The 22,572-nt window shown below is 33.0% G+C and overlaps 2 protein-coding genes across 3 annotated transcripts in view; both read right to left on the bottom strand.

Annotated features, from left to right (window-relative positions):
• The window catches only part of LOC127721707 (fibropellin-1-like), a 57,291-nt gene that overhangs the window by 17,083 nt on the left and 17,636 nt on the right, over positions 1-22,572 (bottom strand). The window lies entirely within an intron of this gene.
• Positions 379-22,138, bottom strand: LOC127722393 (protein SON-like). Its single transcript, XM_052229267.1, has 2 exons — positions 21,118-22,138; positions 379-1,373 (listed from the first exon to the last, which is right to left on the bottom strand). Exon 2 carries the CDS (start codon positions 1,351-1,353, stop codon positions 379-381), a length of 975 nt encoding a protein of 324 aa, XP_052085227.1. The 5' UTR covers positions 1,354-1,373; positions 21,118-22,138.

Below are 22,572 nucleotides of genomic sequence, written 5' to 3'. Positions count from 1 at the left end.
CGCTTGCAATTGACTATCCATTGCAGTGATGGTGTTAACGGTGACTGATTTTTTCAATGTACAATCTAAAGATTCTGACGCTTGCAATTGACTATCCATTGAAGTGATGCTGTTAACAGTGACTGATTTTTTCAATGTACTATCTAAAGATTCTGACGCTTGCAATTGACTATCCATTGCAGTGATGGTGTTAACGGTGACTGATATTTTCAATGTACAATCTAAAGATTCTGACGCTTGCAATTGACTATCCATTGCAGTGATGGTGTTAACGGTGACTGGTTTTTTCAATGTACTATCTAAAGTTTCTGACGCTTACAAATGACTATCCATTGCAGTGATGGTGTTAACGGTGACTGATTTTTTCAATGTACTATCTCAAGATTCTGACGCTTGCAATTGACTATCCATTGCAGTGATGGTGTTAACGATGACTGTTTTTTTCAATGTATTATCTAAAGTTTCTGATGCTTGCAATTGACTATCCATTGCAGTGATGGTGTTAACGGTGACTGATTTTTTCAATGTACTATCTAAAGATTCTGACGCTTGCAATTGACTATCCATTGCAGTGATGGTGTTAACAGTGAATGATTTTTTCAATGTACTATCTAAAGTTTCTGACGCTTGCAATTGACTATCCATTGCAGTGATGGTGTTAACGGTGACTGATTTTTTCAATGTACTATCGGAAGATTCTGACGCTTGCAATTGACTATCCATTGCAGTGATGGTGTTAACGGTGACTGGTTTTTTCAATGTACTATCTAAAGATTCTGACGCTTGCAATTGACTATCCATTGTAGTGATGGTGTTAACGGTGACTGATTTTTTCAATGTACTATCTAAAGTTTCTGACGCTTGCAATTGACTATCCATTGCAGTGATGGTGTTAACGGTGACTGATTTTTTCAATGTACTATCTAAAGTTTCTGACGCTTGCAATTGACTATCCATTGCAGTGATGGTGTTAACGGTGACTGAGTTTTTCAATGTACTATCTAAAGTTTCTGACGCTTGCAATTGACTATCCATTGCAGTGATGGTGTTAACGGTGACTGGTTTTTTCAATGTACTATCTAAAGTTTCTGACGCTTGCAATTGACTATCCATTGCAGTGATGGTGTTAACAGTGACTGGTTTTTTCAATGTACTATCTAAAGTTTCTGACGCTTGCAATTGACTATCCATTGCAGTGATGGTGTTAACGGTGACTGATTTTTTCAATGTACTATCTAAAGATTCTGACGCTTGCAATTGACTATCCATTGCAGTTATTGGGTCAATGACGGATGATTTCATCTTCATCGCCCAATCAAGATCTTGAAGAAATAATTTTGATGTTTCCACCATTTTTTTCTTCTTTAGTAATTCTGAAATTAAATATATTTATATCAATCATGTGTCAATCTATTATAGCATATTGGAGATAATGAGAAATTGACTTTAAACACATCCAAGGCTCTTAGAGCAGAAATCAATTCACCTGGACCTGAAAACTAAAGCTAAATACACATCAAAGGTACCAGGCTCATAATTTATATCAAGCCAGAATATGGCATTAATGGACAATAGATAAAACCCTGCCAAACCTGTATTCCAAATTTTGAAAGCCATTCCAATTTTGAAAGCCAGTAGAACTAAAAATTTGTAAGGGTTCCGCGGAACCCAGTGTCTCGCCTACTTTTGCTGTAACTCCGAGGCTCAACAAAAATGAGGAAAACTATCTTTTGATTGTAAGTAGCTTCTGTCCAAGTTTGGTAAAAATTTCAGGATAGTTTATGAATCGAATAAATGTTTTAAAAACTTGCAGACTGTATGTTTTGTTTTTGAAGAAAAACTAAGTCCATTTATAAGTAAAATACAGATACACAGGTACCAAATATTAACAAAATTTGCTTTCTAGATACTAGCTTTTGATCATAAACAAGCATCTATCCAAGTTTGGTACAAATTTAAAATAGTATAAGAAAGTTATTAAATTTTTTAAACATTTAACCACAGAGTGAATGTGTTGTTTCCTGGCAGAAAACCTAAGTCCATTTAAAAGTATAATACGTAAAACTAGAGGCTCTAAAGAGCCTGTGTCGCTCACCTTGGTCTATGTGCATATTAAACAAAGGACACAGATGGATTCATGACAAAATTGTGTTTGGGTGATGGTGATGTGTTTGTAGATCTTACTTTACTGAACATTCTTGCTCCTTACTACTATCTCTATCTATAATGAACTTGGCCCGGTAATTACAGTGGAAAATACTTTGTAAAAATTTACAAAAATTTACAAAATTTATGAAAATTGTAAAAAATTGACTATAAAGGGCAATAACTCCTTAAGGGGTCAATTGACAATTTTGGTCATGTTGCCTTATTTGTAGATCTAACTTTGCTGTACATTATTGCTGTTAACAGTTTATCTCTATCTATAATAATATTCAAGATAACCAAAAGCTGCAAAATTTTCTTAAAATTACCAATTCAGGGGCAGCAACCCAACAACGTGTTGCCTGATTGGTCTGAAAATTTCAGGGCAGATAGATCTTGACCTAATGAACAATTTTATCCTCATCAGATTTGCTCTAAATGCTTTGGTTTCAGAGATATGAGCCAAAAACTGCATTTTACCCTATGTACTATTTTTTAGCCATGTCGGCCATCTTGGTTCGCGAGCGGGGTCATCGGACACATTTTGTAAACTAGATACCCTAATGATGATTGTGGACAAGTTTGGTTAAATTTGTCTTAGTAGTTTCAGAGGAGAAGATTTTTGTAAAAAATTACAAAAATTTACGAAAAATGGTTAAAAATTGACTATAAAGGGCAATAACTCCTTAAGGGGTCAACTGACCATTTTGGTCATGTTGACTTATTTGTAGATCTTACTTTGCTGAACATTATTGCTGTTTACAGTTTATCTCTATCTATAATAATATTCAAGATAATAACCAAAAACGGCAAAATTTCCTTAAAATTACCAATTCAGGGGCAGCAACCCAACAACGGGTTGTCCGATTCATCTGAAAATTTCAGGGCAGATAGATCTTGACCTGATAAACAATTTTACCCCATGTCAGATTTGCTCTAAATGCTTTGGTTTCAGAGATATATGCCAAAATCTACATTTTACCCCTATGTTCTATTTTTAGCCATGGCGGCCATCTTGGTTGGTTGGCCGGGTCACCGGACACATTTTTTAAACTAGATACCCCAATGATGATTGTGGCCAAGTTTGGTCAAATTTGGCCCAGTAGTTTCAGAGGAGAAGATTTTTGTAAAAGTTTACGGACGACGGACGCAGGACGACGGACGACGGACGCAAAGTGATGAGAAAAGCTCACTTGACCTTTCAGGTCAGGTGAGCTAAAAAATGGATTTATTTTTTTACAACAAAATTTACATCTGGATACTATCTTATGATCATAAACAAGCTTCTGTCCAAGTTTGGCACAAACCCAGAATAGTTAAAGAAAGTTATTAAAATTTTTAAAACTTGAACCATAGAGTGAATGTTATGTTTCCCCGCAGAAAAACTAAGTCCATTTATAAGTAAAAAACAGAAAAAATGGAATTTTATTTTTGCAAACTTTACTTCTGGATACTATCTTATGATCATAAACAAGCTTCTGTCCAAGTTTGGTAGAAATTCAGTGTAATTTAAGAAAGACATTCAAATTTTAAAAACTTTAACCACAGAGTGAATGTTATGTTTCCCCGCAGAAAAACTAAGTCCATTTATAAATAAAATACAGAAAAAATAGAATTTTATTTTTACAAAATTTACTTCTGGATACTATCTTATGATCATAAACAAGCTTCTGTCCAAGTTTGGTAGAAATCCAGTATAGTTTAAGAAAGTTATTAAATTTTCAAAAACTTTAACCACAGAGTGAATATTTGTTGACGCCGCCGCCGCCGCCGACGGAATGTAGGATCGCTTAGTCTCGCTTTTTCGACTAAAGTTGAAGGCTCGACAATAATGTTGATTGCTTTGGCTTCTTTCAGTGATGTCGTAACATTTTTGTCTCTATGGATCAAAGGCCAAAATTAAAATATTGTTTGTTTCCCCTTTTGGACTGACCCTTAGAAATTACTGCTTTCAAAATAATTTTACTGACCAGTTTTAATTTAGTCTTAAAATCTAGAGATTAAGAGGATATAAATTAGGTAAAACATGGGTGGTAATTTATCCAAGGTAGGAATATTATTAATTCATCACAATTTTGGACTCCAATACTGTATCTGCAATTAATTAGATTATACGATTTAACAGTGCATATTAATTTATTTATTCCTGGAAAATCCAACTCAAGTCTACACTCTTGTTTTTTGTTCGTTTGATGATTCATATACTTTTTGTCAGAATCACAAAATGAACTATATCTGACTATATAGCTGACTTTGCGGTATGGGCTTTGCTCATTGTTGAAGGCCGTACGGTGACCTATAGTTGTTAATGTTGTGTCATTTTGGTCTTTTTGTGGGTAGTTGTCTCATTGGCAATTATACCACATTTTCTTTTTTATATATCACCTTTTATCTGTATTTTTTCTAAAGAAATGCCCAATCTACTTATTTTCCAGTTTCCCTTGAATCTCTCTGTTTCTGTATAAACTATCTTCTTTTTGAAAGATTTTCAAATCAAAATAAGTATATTTTGAACAACAAAACTTACATAATTTTTTTTTACATTGTGTTGACTCATTTCATAAATTTACAAATTTTTAAAATGTTCAATATAACTAAAAGTTAAAGTTTTAAACTTTAAACAAGATATATAAACTTTCTTCTGAAAAGACATATCACTTTTCTTCAGGAAAGATAATTTAATAATTTGAAAAATCTTCAGTAATGATAGTCGCCCTTTTTAACACAAATACTACATTACTATATATGAATTATGATAATACATTTTAAAAAAAATCGGGAGTGCACTGGGCACTACTTAAAATGCTTTATAGATTTGTACAAGCCCTGAAAAGAGTCCAAAAAGAAAATAACAAAGTTGTATCCAGTAAAGGTAATTTCACATTGTCTGTATCCCATTTATAACTCTCCTAAAAAGTTTCCATTACTTGTAAAATTTGTTTTTTAGATCTTATTTTTGTTCTGTTTCCTTTAATGATAATAATTTTTCATTGATTAAACCTATTTGAAGTTATGTTTTCAACAATAAGGTGTCAGAAATCTGTTCTCAGTAGTTAATCCTATATTCTAATATGACATGCTTCTTTCCCTTTGTAAACAACACTGTGATAAAATTTTCGATATATCTATACTTAGCGCAGACTCAGAAATGTACATTATAATGGCTGTTACGATATACTTCCCGCGTAAATCCACATGTATTGAAACCTATTTACAAACCCTTTGCCGAATTTACTGTTTGAAAAATTGCAATTAAAAAAAGGCAAAATCAATTTTATTCTTATTCAGATGCATAATAAATAGAAGTTATGCACAAGAGCTCATAGAAATCAACAAAATAAAAATAAAATAAAATTGTGCGAAAGTCTATTAATGTTTTTGGCACATTTAATTCATTTCAAAACATGACGTCATACAAATGTCGTATACTGTTGTATTAAAATTGATTTTCAAGGTAGGTTTCGTTTAATTTTCTTTTGTATTGCATTATTTGCATATTTACTGATTTCAACAAGTCAACATGACGGCTCCTTAGTTACGAAATGTCAACTTTGCATTCAGTAACGGCAGCTTCCGAGAAAAACATGTAAATTAAAATGGCAATTGCTGGTTTTGAGAATTAAAGAATAAAACAAATTTTTTTCTAGCGGTTGCTCAAGAAATAATCCATGCAAGCTACACATTTATAAGAATGTTTGAGCTTTATCTAACGGGGAGTAAAAATGAACAGCCAAACACACAGAAAACCCACCCTCGCTTCAGTTTTTTTAATGATTGTATTTGTCCTATTAGAATCGAAATAATTCATGGAAGCCATAGATTGTTGGAAATTTTCACATGGCCTAGCTAACACTCAGGATAAAATTTGAATATCACGGCCCAGGCCATGTGTAAATTCAGAAATAATTCATGGAAGCCATAGATTATTGGAAATTTACACATGGCCTGGGCTGTGATATTCGAATTTTATCCTGAGTCTTAGCTAGGCCATGTGTAAATTTCCAACAATCTATGGCTTCCATGAATTATTTCGATTCTAATAGGACAAATACTATCATTAAAAAAACTGAAGCGAAGTTGGGTAAAGCTGTGTTTGTGGCTGTTCTTTTTTACTCCTGGTTAGATAAAGCTCAAACATTCTAATAAATCCTTTGCTTGCATGGATTATTTCGTGAACAACCGCTAAAATAAAAATCTGTTTCATTCTTAAAATCCACAATTGTCATTTTGATTTACATATTTTTCTCGTGAGTTACCGTCAAATCCAAAGTTGACATTTCGTAACTAAGGAGCCGCCATATTGACTTGCTGAAATAAGTAAATATGAGAATAATGCAATAGAATAGAAAATCAAACAAAACCTACCTTGATAATCAATCTTAATACAAAAGTAAACAACATTTCAATGGTTTAGGTAACAGAAAACTTTCGACTCTAGCGTTTTTATTTGTATGACGTCATGTTTTGAAATGACTTAAATGAGCCAAAAACATTAATAGACTTTCGCGGAATTTTATTTTAATTTTGATTTGTTGGTTTTTCCGAGGTCTTGTGCATTACTTCTTTTTATTATGCATCCGAAAAAGAATAAAAGTGATTTTGTCTTTTTTTAATTGCAATTTTTAAAACAATGAAATCGGCAAAGGGTTTGCAAATAGGTTTCAATACATGTGGATTTACGTGGGAAATATATTGTAACTGAACAGCCATTATTATGTACACCACAGAGTCTGCGCTAAGTATAGATATATCAAGAATTTTACCACAGTGTTGTTTACAAAGCGAAAGAAGCACGTCATATTAGAATAATTCTATGGCTTCCATGAATTATTTCTCAATTATATTAGTTTAAATATGTTCTAAGAACCAATGCATTTTGTCTGAATGGAAGCAAAATTGTTATTTTTTCATCTATTTTCCTACATAATCAAACTAAATAGGCAGTAGCATAGAGCTTTTCTTCCATTAGATATGTGTCCAAGTCAATTCCATAATTAAGGTTTTTAAGTGTTCAACAGAGTCTTTATTTTTCATAAGATTAATTTGGGAGTCAAGTCCATACTTAATGTGTTTTATGTCCAAAACGAATGAGTCTGTGTTTTCCATTAGATATGTGTCCAAGTCAATTCCATAATTAAAGTTTTTAATTGTCCAAAAAGAGTCTTTATTTTTCATAAGATTAATTTGGGAGTCAAGTCCATACTTAATGTGTTTAATGTCCAAAACGAATGAGTCTGTTTTTTCCATTAAATATGTGGCCAAGTCAAGTCCATAATAAATGTTTGTAATTGTCCAACAGAGAGTCGTTTATTTTTCATAAGATAAATTTGGGAGTCTTCCATACTTAATGTGTTTAATGCCCTAAACGAAAGAGTCTATTTTTTCCATTAGATATGTGGCCAAGTCAAGTCCATAGTTGAAATTTAAAGAGTTTAATGTAACAGTAAGAGATTTTTTCATGTTTATTTTCCATTAGATAAGTGGCTGAGTCAAGTCCATACTTACATTGTAATGTGTTAAATGGTCTAAACAGAAAGTCTTTATTTTCCATTAGACAAAAGATTGATTCAAGTCCATTCTTACTTCGTTTAATTGTCATACAGAAAGAGTCTTTACTATTAACTAGATATAATGCTAGTCAAGTTCATGCATCATTTGTTTAATTTTGCAAACAGGAAGATCAACTTTTTTTTAGAAATCCATTATGATTTTGGGGGAAAAATTGGTAGCCATTTTGGAAAAAAGGCACACCTACTTTTTTTACATTATGGCTATTTAACTTGGGATATCATATTCATCTTTAAAACAGTTTTTTTCCTTTTTCTATTGAAATCTAGCAAAAAAACTGCATTTACACAAGGTTTACATGCATGTTCTATTTTTTTATAATGACTACCATCTTTTTCATCAAATCACCACAAAATTAGGACACTTCAGCATTTATTTTTAAGCACTTTTAGGCATGTTATATAGGCACTTTCAGGCATTTTAATGACATAAATTTGGCCCCGATTTCCTTAACTGTTGGGACCAAAACTCCCAAAATCAATCCCCACTTTCCTTTTGTGGTCATAAACCTTGTGTAAAAATTTTACAGAATTCTATTTACTTAAACTAAAGTTATTGTGCAAAAACCAAGAAAATGCTTATTTGGGCCCTTTTTGGCCCCTGATTCTTAATTATAACTGTTGGGAACAAAACTCACCAAAATCAATCCCAACCTTCCTTTTGTGGTCAAAAACCTTGTGTTAAAATATCATAGATGTCTATTTACTAATACTAAAGTTATAGTGTGAAAACCAAGTCTTGGGACGACGACGTCACCTGAACGTGATACCAATATACAACCTAAAGCTTTTCAATTTTTGCAGTTGTATAAAAAAAAAACCTTTTGCAGAATAAATTTCAGTTTTGAAATCGTATGTTGGACAGCATTAATTTATTGAAATATTTATTTCAAATGCAGTTGATAAGTTGTAACAGAGAAAACACACCATTGGTTTGAAATATGATGTCATTTTGACCTCCGTAGCAGATTTCAAAAAATATATGGGTCACTGCATATTCACAATATATTTCAGATCGTCTGTTTTGATGTCAAAGATTATTTTATTTTCTATACTTTTCTTTCAAATTCGTTTTAATCCAAAATAAAAAATAAAAACATTGCTTGATTGTACCTTCAGTTTAATATCTATATCCAAATTAAATTAATTAAAAGCTGTAATCCATGATCACAAATTGAATGCTTTGTTTACAATTGTTGAAAGTCATGTGCTTTTAGGCTGGTTTTTTTCCATTATATTACAAGCAGATTATTTGAGTGAAAAAAAAGGTCTGGCAGAAATGTGATGGGTCTGGCAAAACTTGTTACCCTGTAGGCCCCAATGTCTGACAGGAAAAAAAACTGTTTGCATCTCTGGATAAATGTATGTTTTGGGCCCCTTTGGGTCCCTAATTCCTAAACCAATGGGACCATAACCCCCAAAATCAATCCCAACCTTCCTTTTGTAATTATAAACATTGTGTTAAAATTTTATTGATTTTTATTAACTTTTACTAAAGTTATTATCCAGAAACATCCGTCTTCGGACAACAACATGATACCAATATACGACCACAAAATTTTTTTTTTTTTTTGCGGTCATATAAAAATTACTGAAAGATTTGATGAGGCTTTGAATATATATTTTGTAATATTTCTATTAATGATTTAAAAAACTGTTATCACAGAGATATGTCTCGCCTTTCTGTTATTTTGATTATGCAAATGTTGAAATACAAATAGCAATAATCTAAGATCTTACACAAGTTATGCAAATATTCAAAGTCAATAAACCATAATATGGCTAAACAATGTCCAATGTAATTGAACTGTGCCAATGCTATTATAACTGCATACCAAATACCATTGTCCTATTATAAGTCGTTCCCAAATATAAATACAAACATTAACTTGTAAACTTTGTAAAAGTTTCAAAGTCAATGAACCATAAAGAGGGGGTGGGACTATATAATCTCCATGGAAACAATACTTGCAAATGCAAATAAATTTGTATACCAAATATCATTGACTTAACATAAGCAGTTCATCTTAAACTGATCCCCCCAAGGGTGACTGGGGAATAGAAGTATGGTCACCATTGGTCTTCCTCCGACCGGCAGTAAAACCCTTGCTAAAGTGGGGCGTCCGTTTGGCTGTGCGGGATGTACAAATTTGCAGCCACGTCCGGTCAGAATGGGGACGTTAAATCCGATGCCTCGTGTAAAGAGAGTGCCACGCTCTTTGCACGTTAAGAACCCTTGCAACAACTCTTTGAGGGGTCCGTAGGTGACCTGTTGTAAGGCTAAATTTCTGTCCCTATCCAATATACCCTAATTTCCCGTGGCAGTCTAAATTTCTCCGACCTTAATCCCGGACGCCCCTATTACAGAACCTACCTATTGTATTTATTGTTAATTTGTTCTCGTCCTGAATATGCATGAAATATTTGCCACTGGACGTTAAGCAACCAACAATCAATCAATCAATCTTAAACTGATCTAATCACAAACTAATACATGTAAACTAAGATAAGTTTCAAAGTCATTAGACTAAGGGGCAAGGCCAAATATTCTCCATGGAAATGAGATGTGCCAATGCTTATACAACTGAATACCAATTAACATCGGCCTACCACTAATGGACTAATGGTTCCCCTTGAACTAACCTAATCACAAACTAATACAAGATAACTTAGAAAAAATTTCAACGTCAATAGACCATGACTTAGGGGCGGAGCCAAATTATCTCTATGGAAACGAGATATGCCAATGCTTATACAACTGCATACCAAATATCATTCACCTACCACTAATGGTTCCCCATAAACTGACTTCATCACAAACAAACACATGCAAAATAAGCAAGTTTCCAAGTCAACAGAGTTCGCGAAAATGGTCAGTCCTGTCAGTCCTATTGGTCAAAATGAGTCTCGGACCAGTATTTTGAAGGCTAGTGCCAGTCCCAATGACAGATGTAAAATGGCCGTTGCAGTGCCTTTTTATTGGTAATTAGATGTACCGCAATTAATTCCAGTACATGTTTACATCGGTCATCAGATTTACCTGCAGCTTAATATCTGGTACGGGTTTCCTATTATAAACAAACTGAAACCAAAGTGCTGATCTACATGTGACCTACTTAATTTGTTCATATAGCCATCCCAAGCAATCAATCAGGGATTGAATCTTTTGATGGAGATAACAAATACTGAGAAAGTGATTCAGATGATGAAATAGATAGTGAAGATGACTTTAAATAAGAACAATCAGAAGAACAGAACTGGTCCTTGGCTTTATTGTTACTTTGTCTGTGGCTGTGAAAAATAAAACTAATAATAATAAAATTATTTATTGATAAAATATGTTATTATTTTTATTTGAGGATAAAATTGACAGATTTTTTAGGACTGGCTAAGATTTTGTAGGACTGACAAATAATCTTGCATTGTCCGTCCCATGAACCGACATTTCAAAAAACATGTTCGCGTACTCTGAGTCAATAGACCATGACTGAGGGGGCAGGGCCAAATAATCTCCATGGATATGAGATGTGCCAATGTTTTTACAACTGCATACCAAGTATGATTGACCTACCACTTGCTGTTCACCATAAACTACACCTAATTATATAATCACAAACTATATCTATGTCTTGCTATGTCAAGGCGAGACAAAAATCAAGTCTGAATCGCTCACCTATAGCATATTACACTTTAAAAAATTAAAACTACTGTAATTTTGAACAACGATTTAATACACTACACATTAAATTATAATAACAAGGGCCATAACTCCAATATAGGTTCAAGAATTTTCATGAAAATCTGAATACAGGTAGAACTCATCACACTGAACTGGAGGAATTAGCACCACCAACATCAAGGCTTTACAAATTTTAACAGAAATGCATACATGTAGCCAAAAACTTTTTAGGAAGGTGGCAGTCATTTTGAAAATTACTTCCATGAACATTATCATTCAGTAGTTTCCATGACGTCAAGGTTTTTGAAAAAGTGTATGGACGATGGACACACATAGTGAATGCATAAACTCACATGGTTCAAGCTAGGTGAGCTAAAAATAAATTGTCTAATTTTTTTTTATACAAAGTCGTAAGTTGAATAAAATTGAGAAAGGAAATGGTGAATATGTCAAAGTGACAACAACCTGAATATAGAGCATACAACAGCCGAAGGCCACCAATGGGTCTTGAATGTAGCGAGAATTCCCGCACCCGTAGCTTGCCCCTAAAAAATATGCGTACTAGTACAGTGATAATGGACGTCATACTAAACTCCAAATTATACACAAGAAACTAAAAATAAAATCATACAAGACTAACAAAGGCCAGAGGCTCCTGACTTGGGACAGGCGCAAAATTGCAGCAGGGTTAAACATGTTTATAAGATCTCAACCCTCTCCCTTATACCTCAATCCAATGTAGAAAAGTAAACGAATAACAATACGCACATTTAAATTCAGTTCAAGAGAAGTCTGAGTCTGATGTCAAAAGATGTAACAAAAGAAAATAAATAAAATGACAATAATACATAAATAACAACAGACTACTAGCATATATATAATTGAGCAAGAGTAACAATAAACTCAATAAGTCAATAACAAACTTTATAAAACTAAGTTTAACTCAGTAAGGGACTGACCATTTCATTTCAAGGGGGGCTTGGGTTTTTCCCCAGCTCAGATTATTTTTCACACACAGCGCAAGAAAATTCATTTACTTAATTATTAAGCACATATTTAATCAAATATTTTTTTCAATATTTACATCAGAATATTTTTTTTATTTACATTTTTTTTCTTGCCCTCCCTCACCAAATTTTTTTTCTTCAACATAACATAAATTAATTATGGATGAAATATATATTTCTATTTTAAAACTAAACACTCCACCTTTTGAAGTTAAATGGTCCTTCCCTTATAAACAAACAACAAACAGAATTATCAGATACCTAGTGCTTCAGTTTTTATTTTGTGAAAGTCATTTCCAGGAAACACATGCATGTCTTTTGTTTTTACTGCAATGCTGAAAAGCACGAAATGTTAAGTGAATATCTAGATCTGAAATTGGCTCAGGGACTTAATAAGCCAATACAGACATGACAGAAACTAAAAACTTAATATCTTGGTTATCAGGCATTTTATAACCTTTATATCTCTGATAGACGTGATATGTATATGTATTTACTCTGTTGGATGCCCTTTCTTGACCTACGTATACCAACCATGTGATAAAAACAGGAGAAACATGTTTGTGCACAATTTTGTAATATGTTTGCGCACAGACTGTGTAAGAAAAGGAATATGAAGGAATAATGATGTAGGCATATGTCCACAATATACTTTCAAATATTTCTTTCATTGTAAAAACCCAAAATGTTGGGAATGGACTTTAACCATTCAGCCTTACCAAGACTGAGGTGGAGTCATTCAACCTTATATAAATATAGGTCACAGCTAACAAAGCGTTCATCCAATCAACTTCCTTCCCTGGATAAAATGTAACTTTCCTAGATACCTGGTATGTTTTAATTGAACAGTCCAAAGCAGGAATGGACTAATCATTCTTTCTAACTGGACAACAATGAGGACACTCATGGTATCACAAAAGCCTCCTTCACTTTATGAGGTGAGCTATAAAGGCTATGACAGGGGTTGAAAAGGCCATGTGCCATGCTCAATTTTCTAATACTGCAACCTGCATGTACATCTAATGATCTTGCACTATTTTTTTTTTTTTTAATTAATTTCAAAATATAAATGAATTACTAAATCCTATACTATTGGCATACAAGGCCTCAAATGCTGTAGTAAACACAAAATGTAGTGAACCACATTTTTATGGACCAAAGAGGGAGATTGCAACAACAATACAGTAAAATACTTGTAATTGACAAAGGAAGACCTGTGAATTTAATAAGTAAATAATCTTACTATGCGTTATCTGAGTAGCAATATATTTCAGTTTCTAAATGCTCCTGATTCACCACTCTTACAGGCCAAAGGATAGGTGTTTGTGGCAGTTTGGACCATACAATCCTACAATTAACAAAATGTTTTCTATAAACAAAAATCACATATGACATGTATAGTTCAAACAGTAGAAAGTAGATTACAAAAATACCAAACTCAGAGTAACTTTCTCACTTTTGAGATACATTTGTTCTGGTTTTTAACTGGTTTGAGATTTATCTATTTCATCCTAGGGTTGAGACAAAACAGTGGAGCATTATGACGTCACTGACATTTATGTTTGTCCCAAGTCAGAAGCCTGTAATTCAGTGATAGTTGTTTGTTGCTGTGTTCGACTTACATATTTGTTTTTTTTTGTTAATTTTTTGTACATTAATTAGGCCGTTAGTTTTCTCATTTGAATTGTTTACATTTGTTATTTCAGGGCGGCCTTTTATAGCTGACTATGCAGTAACGGCTTGGCTCATTGTTGAAGGTCATATGCCCCATGACCTATAGTTGTTAATTTCTGTGTCATTTGGTCTCTTGTGAAGAGTTGTCTAATTGGCAATTACACCACATTTTCTTCTCTATATTTCAATCAATGTTTACAAATGGCGGATGAAAGTGAGCGAAAAAATGGTTGGCATGAAGTGTGAAAGTTAGAAAATGAATCAAACACAGATGGAAGTACGTACAAGATAGAAAAATCTCAGACACCCTCAGGTAAAATTTCAATCACTCTCGGACTCGGGAAGGATTTTTGCATGAACCCCCTGCTTATATATTGGCGAGTTTTAGATGGGTCTATGGGCCACTCGATATCTCTCGGCCGGAAGTCAGAATAAATTTCTTGAAACGTCTCGAAAGTTTTGGGTCATTAATACAGGTCTTAACAGGTCGTTAACAAGTCTTTGATGTGGTCCCTTGATGGCCCTTGACGATGCAATTATATGTTTTAAAATGACCACTGTACAGTGTGTGTATCTAGGTCAATTATAAAGTGGTAGTGTCTGTTGTCTCGATAACATGTAAACTAATTATGTTTGAAGATTTTACCACGGGATACTGTGTATTCCATCAAAGATTTGGGAGAGAAAACATTCTGATTAAAAAAATAATATCAGATCGGAAAACAGAAAGATAATATCATTCTTATCAAATTTATTTTATTCAATCCGAATCATAGAAATATGTATAAAATATATACTGTATTTATGTGTCTGAAGAAACTAACAATAATTGAAATCAGAAAGTTTTCAGAGTTGCAAATAAGAAATAAGCATTTTATATGACAAGATACTCTGCTTTGATATTTTTAAATATTCATTTGTACAAGAAACATAAAAATTAAATCTTAATAAATTCTTGCATCATACAAAAAAATGTTTATAAACAACAATCCTTATATTTCTACGTTATTTATTTCATACCATTTTGTTATTTTGGTTTGATGAGTAATTATTTGTTTTTTGTATTATTATATATTCAGAAAACAGAAAGTAAGATAAATTTAGTAAATATTCAAACTTTGAACGGTCGTGAATATAAATAGTTGTGTGTTTTCAATTCATAAAGCATGATTTTAATCCTTGCAGCTCACATCAACCCTAAAAATAATTTACAATTATCACAACAAAATTTAATTACGACCATAATGTTGATTATTTTATACTGTTTTAGCATGGATTTAGAAGCATTTGCTTATATTTTGCATAGTAATATATATATTCACAATGTGGAATGTTTGAATTTGAAAATAGATTCATTCTACCCAAAGAATAGATTCCTTAAATTTGAAATGTACATGTATTTAGCCTTTTAACTTTTTTCATTCGAGCGTCACTGATGCTTTTCTTGTAGACTTAACTCGTGTCTGGCGAACATCATTTTAATTTTGGTATCTTTTTATAGCTACATACCTATTTATATAAATTGGTTATTTCGAACGTGTGTGAAGGTATTCATAAACTTCTGAATTAAGAAATTCTTCGGCAAAACAAAGTTTCCCTGTATAATGTTTGAATTGATTTAAGCAAAATATAAAGATATGATAGATAAAATAAAGGCATCCATAATTCATTATAAAGCAAACTGAGTGCATAAATTTATATTGCGATAGGTTTGTGCAATTTGCATAAATCATCTGGTTAGTAGAAATAAGAATTTGCCAAAGAGTTATAATTGGAAACATTATGTACAGTCCCAAGTAATACATAAAATAGTCGAGCTTACAATATATACTTTCAACTGGCTTCTTCTATTCACAGTCAATTATTTCAATTCAAAAGCAAACACAAATTCAGTAACAATCTTTTGGTGACCCTGCAGTCTGAAACACTATTTGCCCGTACCATTCAGTGGCAAGGCCATAAAAATCTGTTTTTAGTAGTATTCATCAATGTCACCATGTCACTGCATGTGATCCAAGAACGTACCTAGTATATGCTGTTGTTCGAGTAACAATATATGTACTGAAACTTCTACCAATTTTTATATGACATTGATAAATCTGATTGTTATTTTAATTTTTTGTTTAAATGTAAGAGAAATCCCACTCACAAGAAAAGTGGGGACCTATGAACATGTTCAGACAAGAGACTGACGGTAATTCCAAATATACCACCTGAAACTGTTACGGGGTTATGAATACAAAACAATGTATTGTTAAGATCAACATATAAATACCTAATTTCCTTGCTCAAAATCTATAGAATATTTCATGTATTCAATTGAATTGTTGTTTGAATAAATAACTACAGCATTAAATTCCATTAAATCATAAAAAGCAAGTGCATTGGTTCCATCAATATAAAGTTCAAGCACATCCAAATTGTTATCTTGACAAAAGCTGCAAATGACTGAGAAATCGTAGTCAGATAGAATGAGCAAAAATCCAACAGGTAATTCCATGTGGTCCTCAGAACTAGAATCCATTTTTTTTAAATTGCATTATGGGAGAAATAGCCTCATAATATTGGGCATATTTGGACAAAACTTATGTGTCTGGTGAATGCAACATCTAAAAGAAATAAAAATATTGGGTTGGAGAAATAGCCTCATAATATTGGGCATATTTGGACAAAACTTATGTGTCTGGTGAATGCAACATCTAAAAGAAAAAAAAATATTGAGGCATGGACAAATAAAATGTTTTTCATTGCGGTGCTAAAATGGGAAACACTGCTACATGTACATTATGATAGGATAGGGAGTGAAAATAAAATATAAGCTATAACATTCACTTTTATTTTTATAAGAATTTCTCCGCAAATAGTGAAAGCTCTCTCTCAAAACAGATATCAAAAAAAATGTTGGCCTAGACAAACATGTATCAGATTCTATCATACATTCATCCAGTACTTTTTGACTGCAAATAAAAAAAATCACACACAGGAACAGGAACACAAGGCCTAATAAACAGCTGGTCCATGAGCGCATGATACGCCCGACGTCTTGTGTGGAAGTTTTATGCAATAATCATAAATAGTTTCTGATAAAGTTTTAAGCAATAACCATTTATTGTTTTTGAGACATGGCGGGACATGTGAAACCCCCCCACCCTGTTTTTGTTTACAAATATCACTACAATAAAATTTTGAATCAAACCAAAAAGTATACAGATCTTTAGATTAATATAAAAAAGAAGTGTGTACAGTTTCAAGCAATAATCATAAATTGTTTTTGAGATACGGCGTGACATGTAAAAAAAAACCTCCCCTTTATTTACAAAGTACTCAATAACTCAATAATAAAATTTTGAGTCATCACCAAAAAGTATACAGATCTTTAGATTAATATAACAAAGAAGTGTGTAAAGTTTTAAGCATGTTCATAAATCGTTTTTGAGATACGGCACGACATGTAAAAAAACCCTCCCCCTTTTTTACAAAATACTCAATAACTCAAAAATGAAATTTTGAATCATCAGCAAAAAGTATACAGATATTAAGATTAATATAACTAAGAAGTGTGTAAAGTTTTAAGCAATAATCAAGAATCGTTTTTGAGATACGGTGCGACATGTGAAAAAAAACACACCCCTGTTTTAGTTACAAAGTGCCGTAACTCAAAAAGTTTAAATCTTATTTTCACCAAAAAGTATACAGATCATTTGACCATCATAAAAAACAACTATATTAAGTTTCATGAAATTTAGATAAGTCGTTCTCAAGTTACTGTGCGACATGTTTACGCCGGACAGACGGATGGACACCGGACATTTGTATACCATAATACGTCCCGTCAAAATTTTGACGGGCGTATAAAAAAATACATGTATCTGAGTTTGGGTAACCTGAAGTCGGTTTCACAAAATCAAAGTGATGGAAATCACTCATGGAAGATTAGAAGAGTAGTTTGAATTATTTCATATTTATAAGGTATGGTGGGGAAAATGAACATTTATAAAGCACTATTGCTGAAAATTGCATTTACAGCAGGTCTTTAGAAGAAAATAATGCTTTTCCAGTATGAGGATAAAATGAGCTCAAATTTAATAATATAGGTCTCTTTATTTGCACAATTTTATTTAAACTGCAGTTTATATCTTATCAAAATTATGTTGCTGGTTCTGAACATGTTTCAAAAAAACAAAAAATTGCAAAAATTCTTCTAGTAAATGTTACCAACTATCCTTGTAAGGCCACTTTTTTTTATTAGTTGGTTTACGGGATTCTTCTTCAAAAAGGAAGGGTAGGAGGTCGAAAAAAAAATAAAAATAAAAATAATGAAAAAATATAGGGTAGGAGGTCGAAATAAAAATTAAAAATAAAAATTGGAATTAATACTGTTTTTTTTTTACCAAAAATGGAGAGAAACAAACAATGACATTACTCTATATAATAAACGTATTTACACTTTTGGTATTTTGCTGTATCTTGCCTCCGAATGACCTTAGATCGACTCCAAATCACCTTTTGACGTCAAGCAACAATCACTTTTCAATTGTGACGTCAAATATTTTAAATTATGATGTCAAAGTTTACGGGAACATGTGTGATTTTACGTAATGGCAGACAAATTTGCATACAAGTGTTAATACGTCTATAGTATTATACTAACCATGTATGCAGATCGTTTCATAATTTGGTATTAATTCTTGTTGTTTTAATTTAAAATAAATGTGTTACAAGGAGTCCAATGTCAATGTAGATTGATGAAAGCAGATATATATATATATGTCCCTGATGAAAGGGAAATGTCTTTTCCAATTGCATTTCTCCTTGTTCTGTGTATTTATTTATCAAATTTAGATCAGGGAGTGACAAAATTCCTCATAACACAATACAATCTTATTGAGGAAATACCATATGCACTCTGCATGTTATATGCCTTCATAATGACATATGTGGTACATGAAAACATGTCCTTTTTAGGCTTTTTATGCTATTTTACACTGCTAAGTATTAGCTTATATCTCGAAGTGTCCTGTGATTGTCCCTTTTTATAAAATTAATGTCGAAGTGATTTTAATTGTCAGGCATTCTATGACAGTAATACATGTTCTGATTTTGTGTTGGGATCTTGTTCACCATATCCCATCTCTGTTCCATTAAATCTCAATGGGTACCGTTGGATGGTATTTAGGTATTTATATAATAAGACCAATTAATCAGACACCCATCCCTGGCAGCAAGTAAAAAGATCCTTCCCTTTAGGGACGTCTGGCAAGGCTATTTAAAAACAAATATGGGATGCCAGGAAGCCTTGCCAGACGTCATAATTATTTGGACTAGTACCTCATATGTGTAATGGAACTAAAACAGCCCCTTTCAACGGGTTTCAAACTTTCTGATCAACACTTGAACCAAAGTTGACCCGCCGTCAACCTCACTGACTGTCTGAAACAGGGGTTCAAATCACAGGCACTTGTTTCTATCCATAGGAAGGTCGACTATCCATATAAATAGAATATGGATAGAAACAAGTGCCTGTGGTTCAAATTAGCGGTGGTCTGACCTTTTAAACCAAAATTCCCAAACGATCTCAAAAATAATTTTTATTTTTATTATTCATGACTACGATGTTCATTTTGTTCAACCGCTAGATTTACGCCGAAAATCTCCAACAATTAATGTGTAAATCTAAGTACATGTAAGTATAATTTGTAAAATCGTATCTGGTCCTCCATTTTCAACTGGTTCCTTTTCACCGCATTAGATCATGATGAAATGTTTACTGAACAGGGAACCGCCTTTCAACTGGTTCCTTTTCACCACATTAGATCATGATGAAACGTTGACTGAACAGGGAACCGCACGGGATTTTCGAATCCACTCCGAGGGTATTCTGACTGGAAGAAGAAAGACCGATCTTTTTTTTATCATGTTTTTATTTTTATTTGTACTTCTTCAAACAGAAAAGGGTCGGCGGAATTAAAAAAAATCTTCAAAATCGATTTTATTTTTATTTTAAAATCGTGAAATACAGGGTCGGCGGATCCGTAAACCAACAAATAAAAAAAAAGTGGCCTAAGACATAAATCTAGACCAACAGCTAACAAGAGGCTGTCACAACGACAGCAAACCGGATTTATTAACATTTATTTGTGTCCTAGCAATATCACAAGAACCATTACTGATGAATGGTGACTGAAATTCGTCAATATCAAATTTGACCTCCATTTTGTCATCAGTAACAACATATTAAAATTTGGGAAGCTTTGGTAGAACAGTTCATGAGTTAATGCACGGACACGACTGGAAACTCCATTTTACAATCTTTCAACAACCATAACTCCTGAACGGTAAAAGTCAAAATCGTCATTATTGAACTTGACCTCCATTTTGTCATCAGTAACAACATATTAAAATTTGGGAAGCTTTGGTAGAACAGTTCATGCGTAAATGCACGGACACGACTGGAAACTCCATTTTTCGGAGTTCGCCATTATAGAACTTGACCTTCATTTAGTTGTCAGTAACAACATATTAAAATTTTAAAAGCTTTGGTTGAACGGTTCATGAGTTAATGCACAGACAACATTTGATTGCCGCCCGCCCGCCCGCCCTACATCCCCAAATCAATAACAGACATTTTTGTCACAAAAATCCGGTTAAAAACTTAGAATCAACAACAAACAAGAGGCTGTCACAACAACAGCAAATCGGATTTATTAACATTAATTTGTGTCCTGCCAATATCACAAGAACCATAACTGATGAACGGTGAAAGTGAAAATCGTCAATATCAAATTTGACCTCCAGTTTGTCATCAGTATCAACATATTAAAATTTGAAAAGCTTAAGTTGAATGGTTCATGAGTAAATGCACGGACAAAGCTGGAAAAGCCACTTTTCAATCTTTCAAGAACCATAACTTCTGAACGGTAAAAGATTTTTTTTAAAGTTTACAGACAATGATGGACACAAAGTGATGGCATAAGCTGACATGGTCTTCAGCCAGGTGAAGTACAAAAAGAATAATAAGAACTGCAAATGAGTTTCAGACACTTACCTATCTGATTGAATGCCACCAGTTGATTCTTTAATAGTCTGTTCCACAGTTTTCTTTTTTTTTTCTAAAGTTACATGGTGTATCCAACCTACAAATATATAATAACATTCAAAGCTTATTAGCAGGTCCTCCCCCACTTCATGATGTCTCCATCTGAAACTACTTTATTGCCCTCTTTTTAAATATATATAAATAAGGCCTAAAAAAGAATCTGTGTTTCCGGTATTATCATTTTTATAGGGTGGGTAGCCACCGTGTATCATCGAACAGCAGATATAGGTACTAACCAAGCGAGCATGATAGATTTTCAACTGACACGGTAAATAAAAATCTTTTTTTTTTATAGTTTTTATCAACATTCAGTGTACATTTCTCAACATCTGAAATTCCTGCTCCAAAATAATTTTCGCATTGATTTTTTCCTACATGTATTTATAAGACAACTTTGATATTCTAATACAGGGGTTCAAATTAGCTGTGGTCTGAGGTCTATGACCTTCCACTTTAGCCTTCGGACTTTCTTTTTTGTTACTAGTTAGGCCCGACAGATCTTCAAATTATTAGAAAGAAAATAAAAATTAACTTTGCCGACCTTTTGACCAAAATTTCCAAACGATATCAAAATTATTTTCATCTTCATTATTCATGAAAGCGATGTTCATTTTATTCAACCGCTAGCTTTATACCCAAAATCGTCAACACAAGAAATGTGTAAATCCAAGTAAACTCGTATCTGACTGACAAAAACAACATTGAAAACAACAGATGCCATAAACCAGAAATAAAGACAATTATTAAACCTGATCAGATTCTGGAGCAGATAAGGATAATTCCGGGTTTGCCAACCAAATACAATGAAAAAATAATAATTCCAGGCAGTTGACAAAATACATCTATAATAAATTATGAAAAATAAGAACTAGAATTTAAACTAAAGGCTCTCAAGAGCCTGTATCGCTCACCTGATTCTACCTGGGTTTTTGAAATCATATAAAAAAAAGATAAAATTTGGCTACAAAGTAACAACACTTGGCCAGCGCCTCATTTCGAAAGGAACATTTATGCTATGTTTGGTTTCATTCCATTCAGTAGTTCTCTAAAATTAGTCTTTTGTATGCATTTCCCATGGGGTCCTATGTTAAACTAAGTCCCCCGCTGGCGGCCATCTTGAATGATGGATCGGCTACAAAGTAACAACACTTGGTCAGCACCTCATAAGGAACATTCATGCCATGTTTGGTTTCTTTCCATTCAGTGGTTCTCTAAAAGAAGTCATTTGTATGCATTTCCCATAGGGTCCTATGTTAAACTAAGTCCCCCGCTGGCGCCCATCTTGAATGATGGATCGGCTACAAAGTAACAACACTTGGTCAGTACCTCATAAGGAACCAAGGATTTTTCTAGCATTCCACAGGGTCCAGTTTTCGGACCCATTCCCAACGGCAAAAACCCTAC

This window comes from Mytilus californianus, unplaced genomic scaffold, assembly GCF_021869535.1.
Source record: "Mytilus californianus isolate M0D057914Y unplaced genomic scaffold, xbMytCali1.0.p SCAF_12, whole genome shotgun sequence".
NCBI classification, from domain to species: Eukaryota; Metazoa; Mollusca; class Bivalvia; order Mytilida; family Mytilidae; genus Mytilus; species Mytilus californianus.
The sequence above is the reverse complement of the archived record's forward strand: the minus strand, read 5'-3'. Positions and strand labels throughout refer to the sequence as shown.

Bases quoted from the DNA above. Each gene is read 5' to 3' on its own strand.
- LOC127722393 (XM_052229267.1), bottom strand. From the start codon at position 1,353: ATGGTGGAAACATCAAAATTATTTCTTCAAGATCTTGATTGGGCGATG.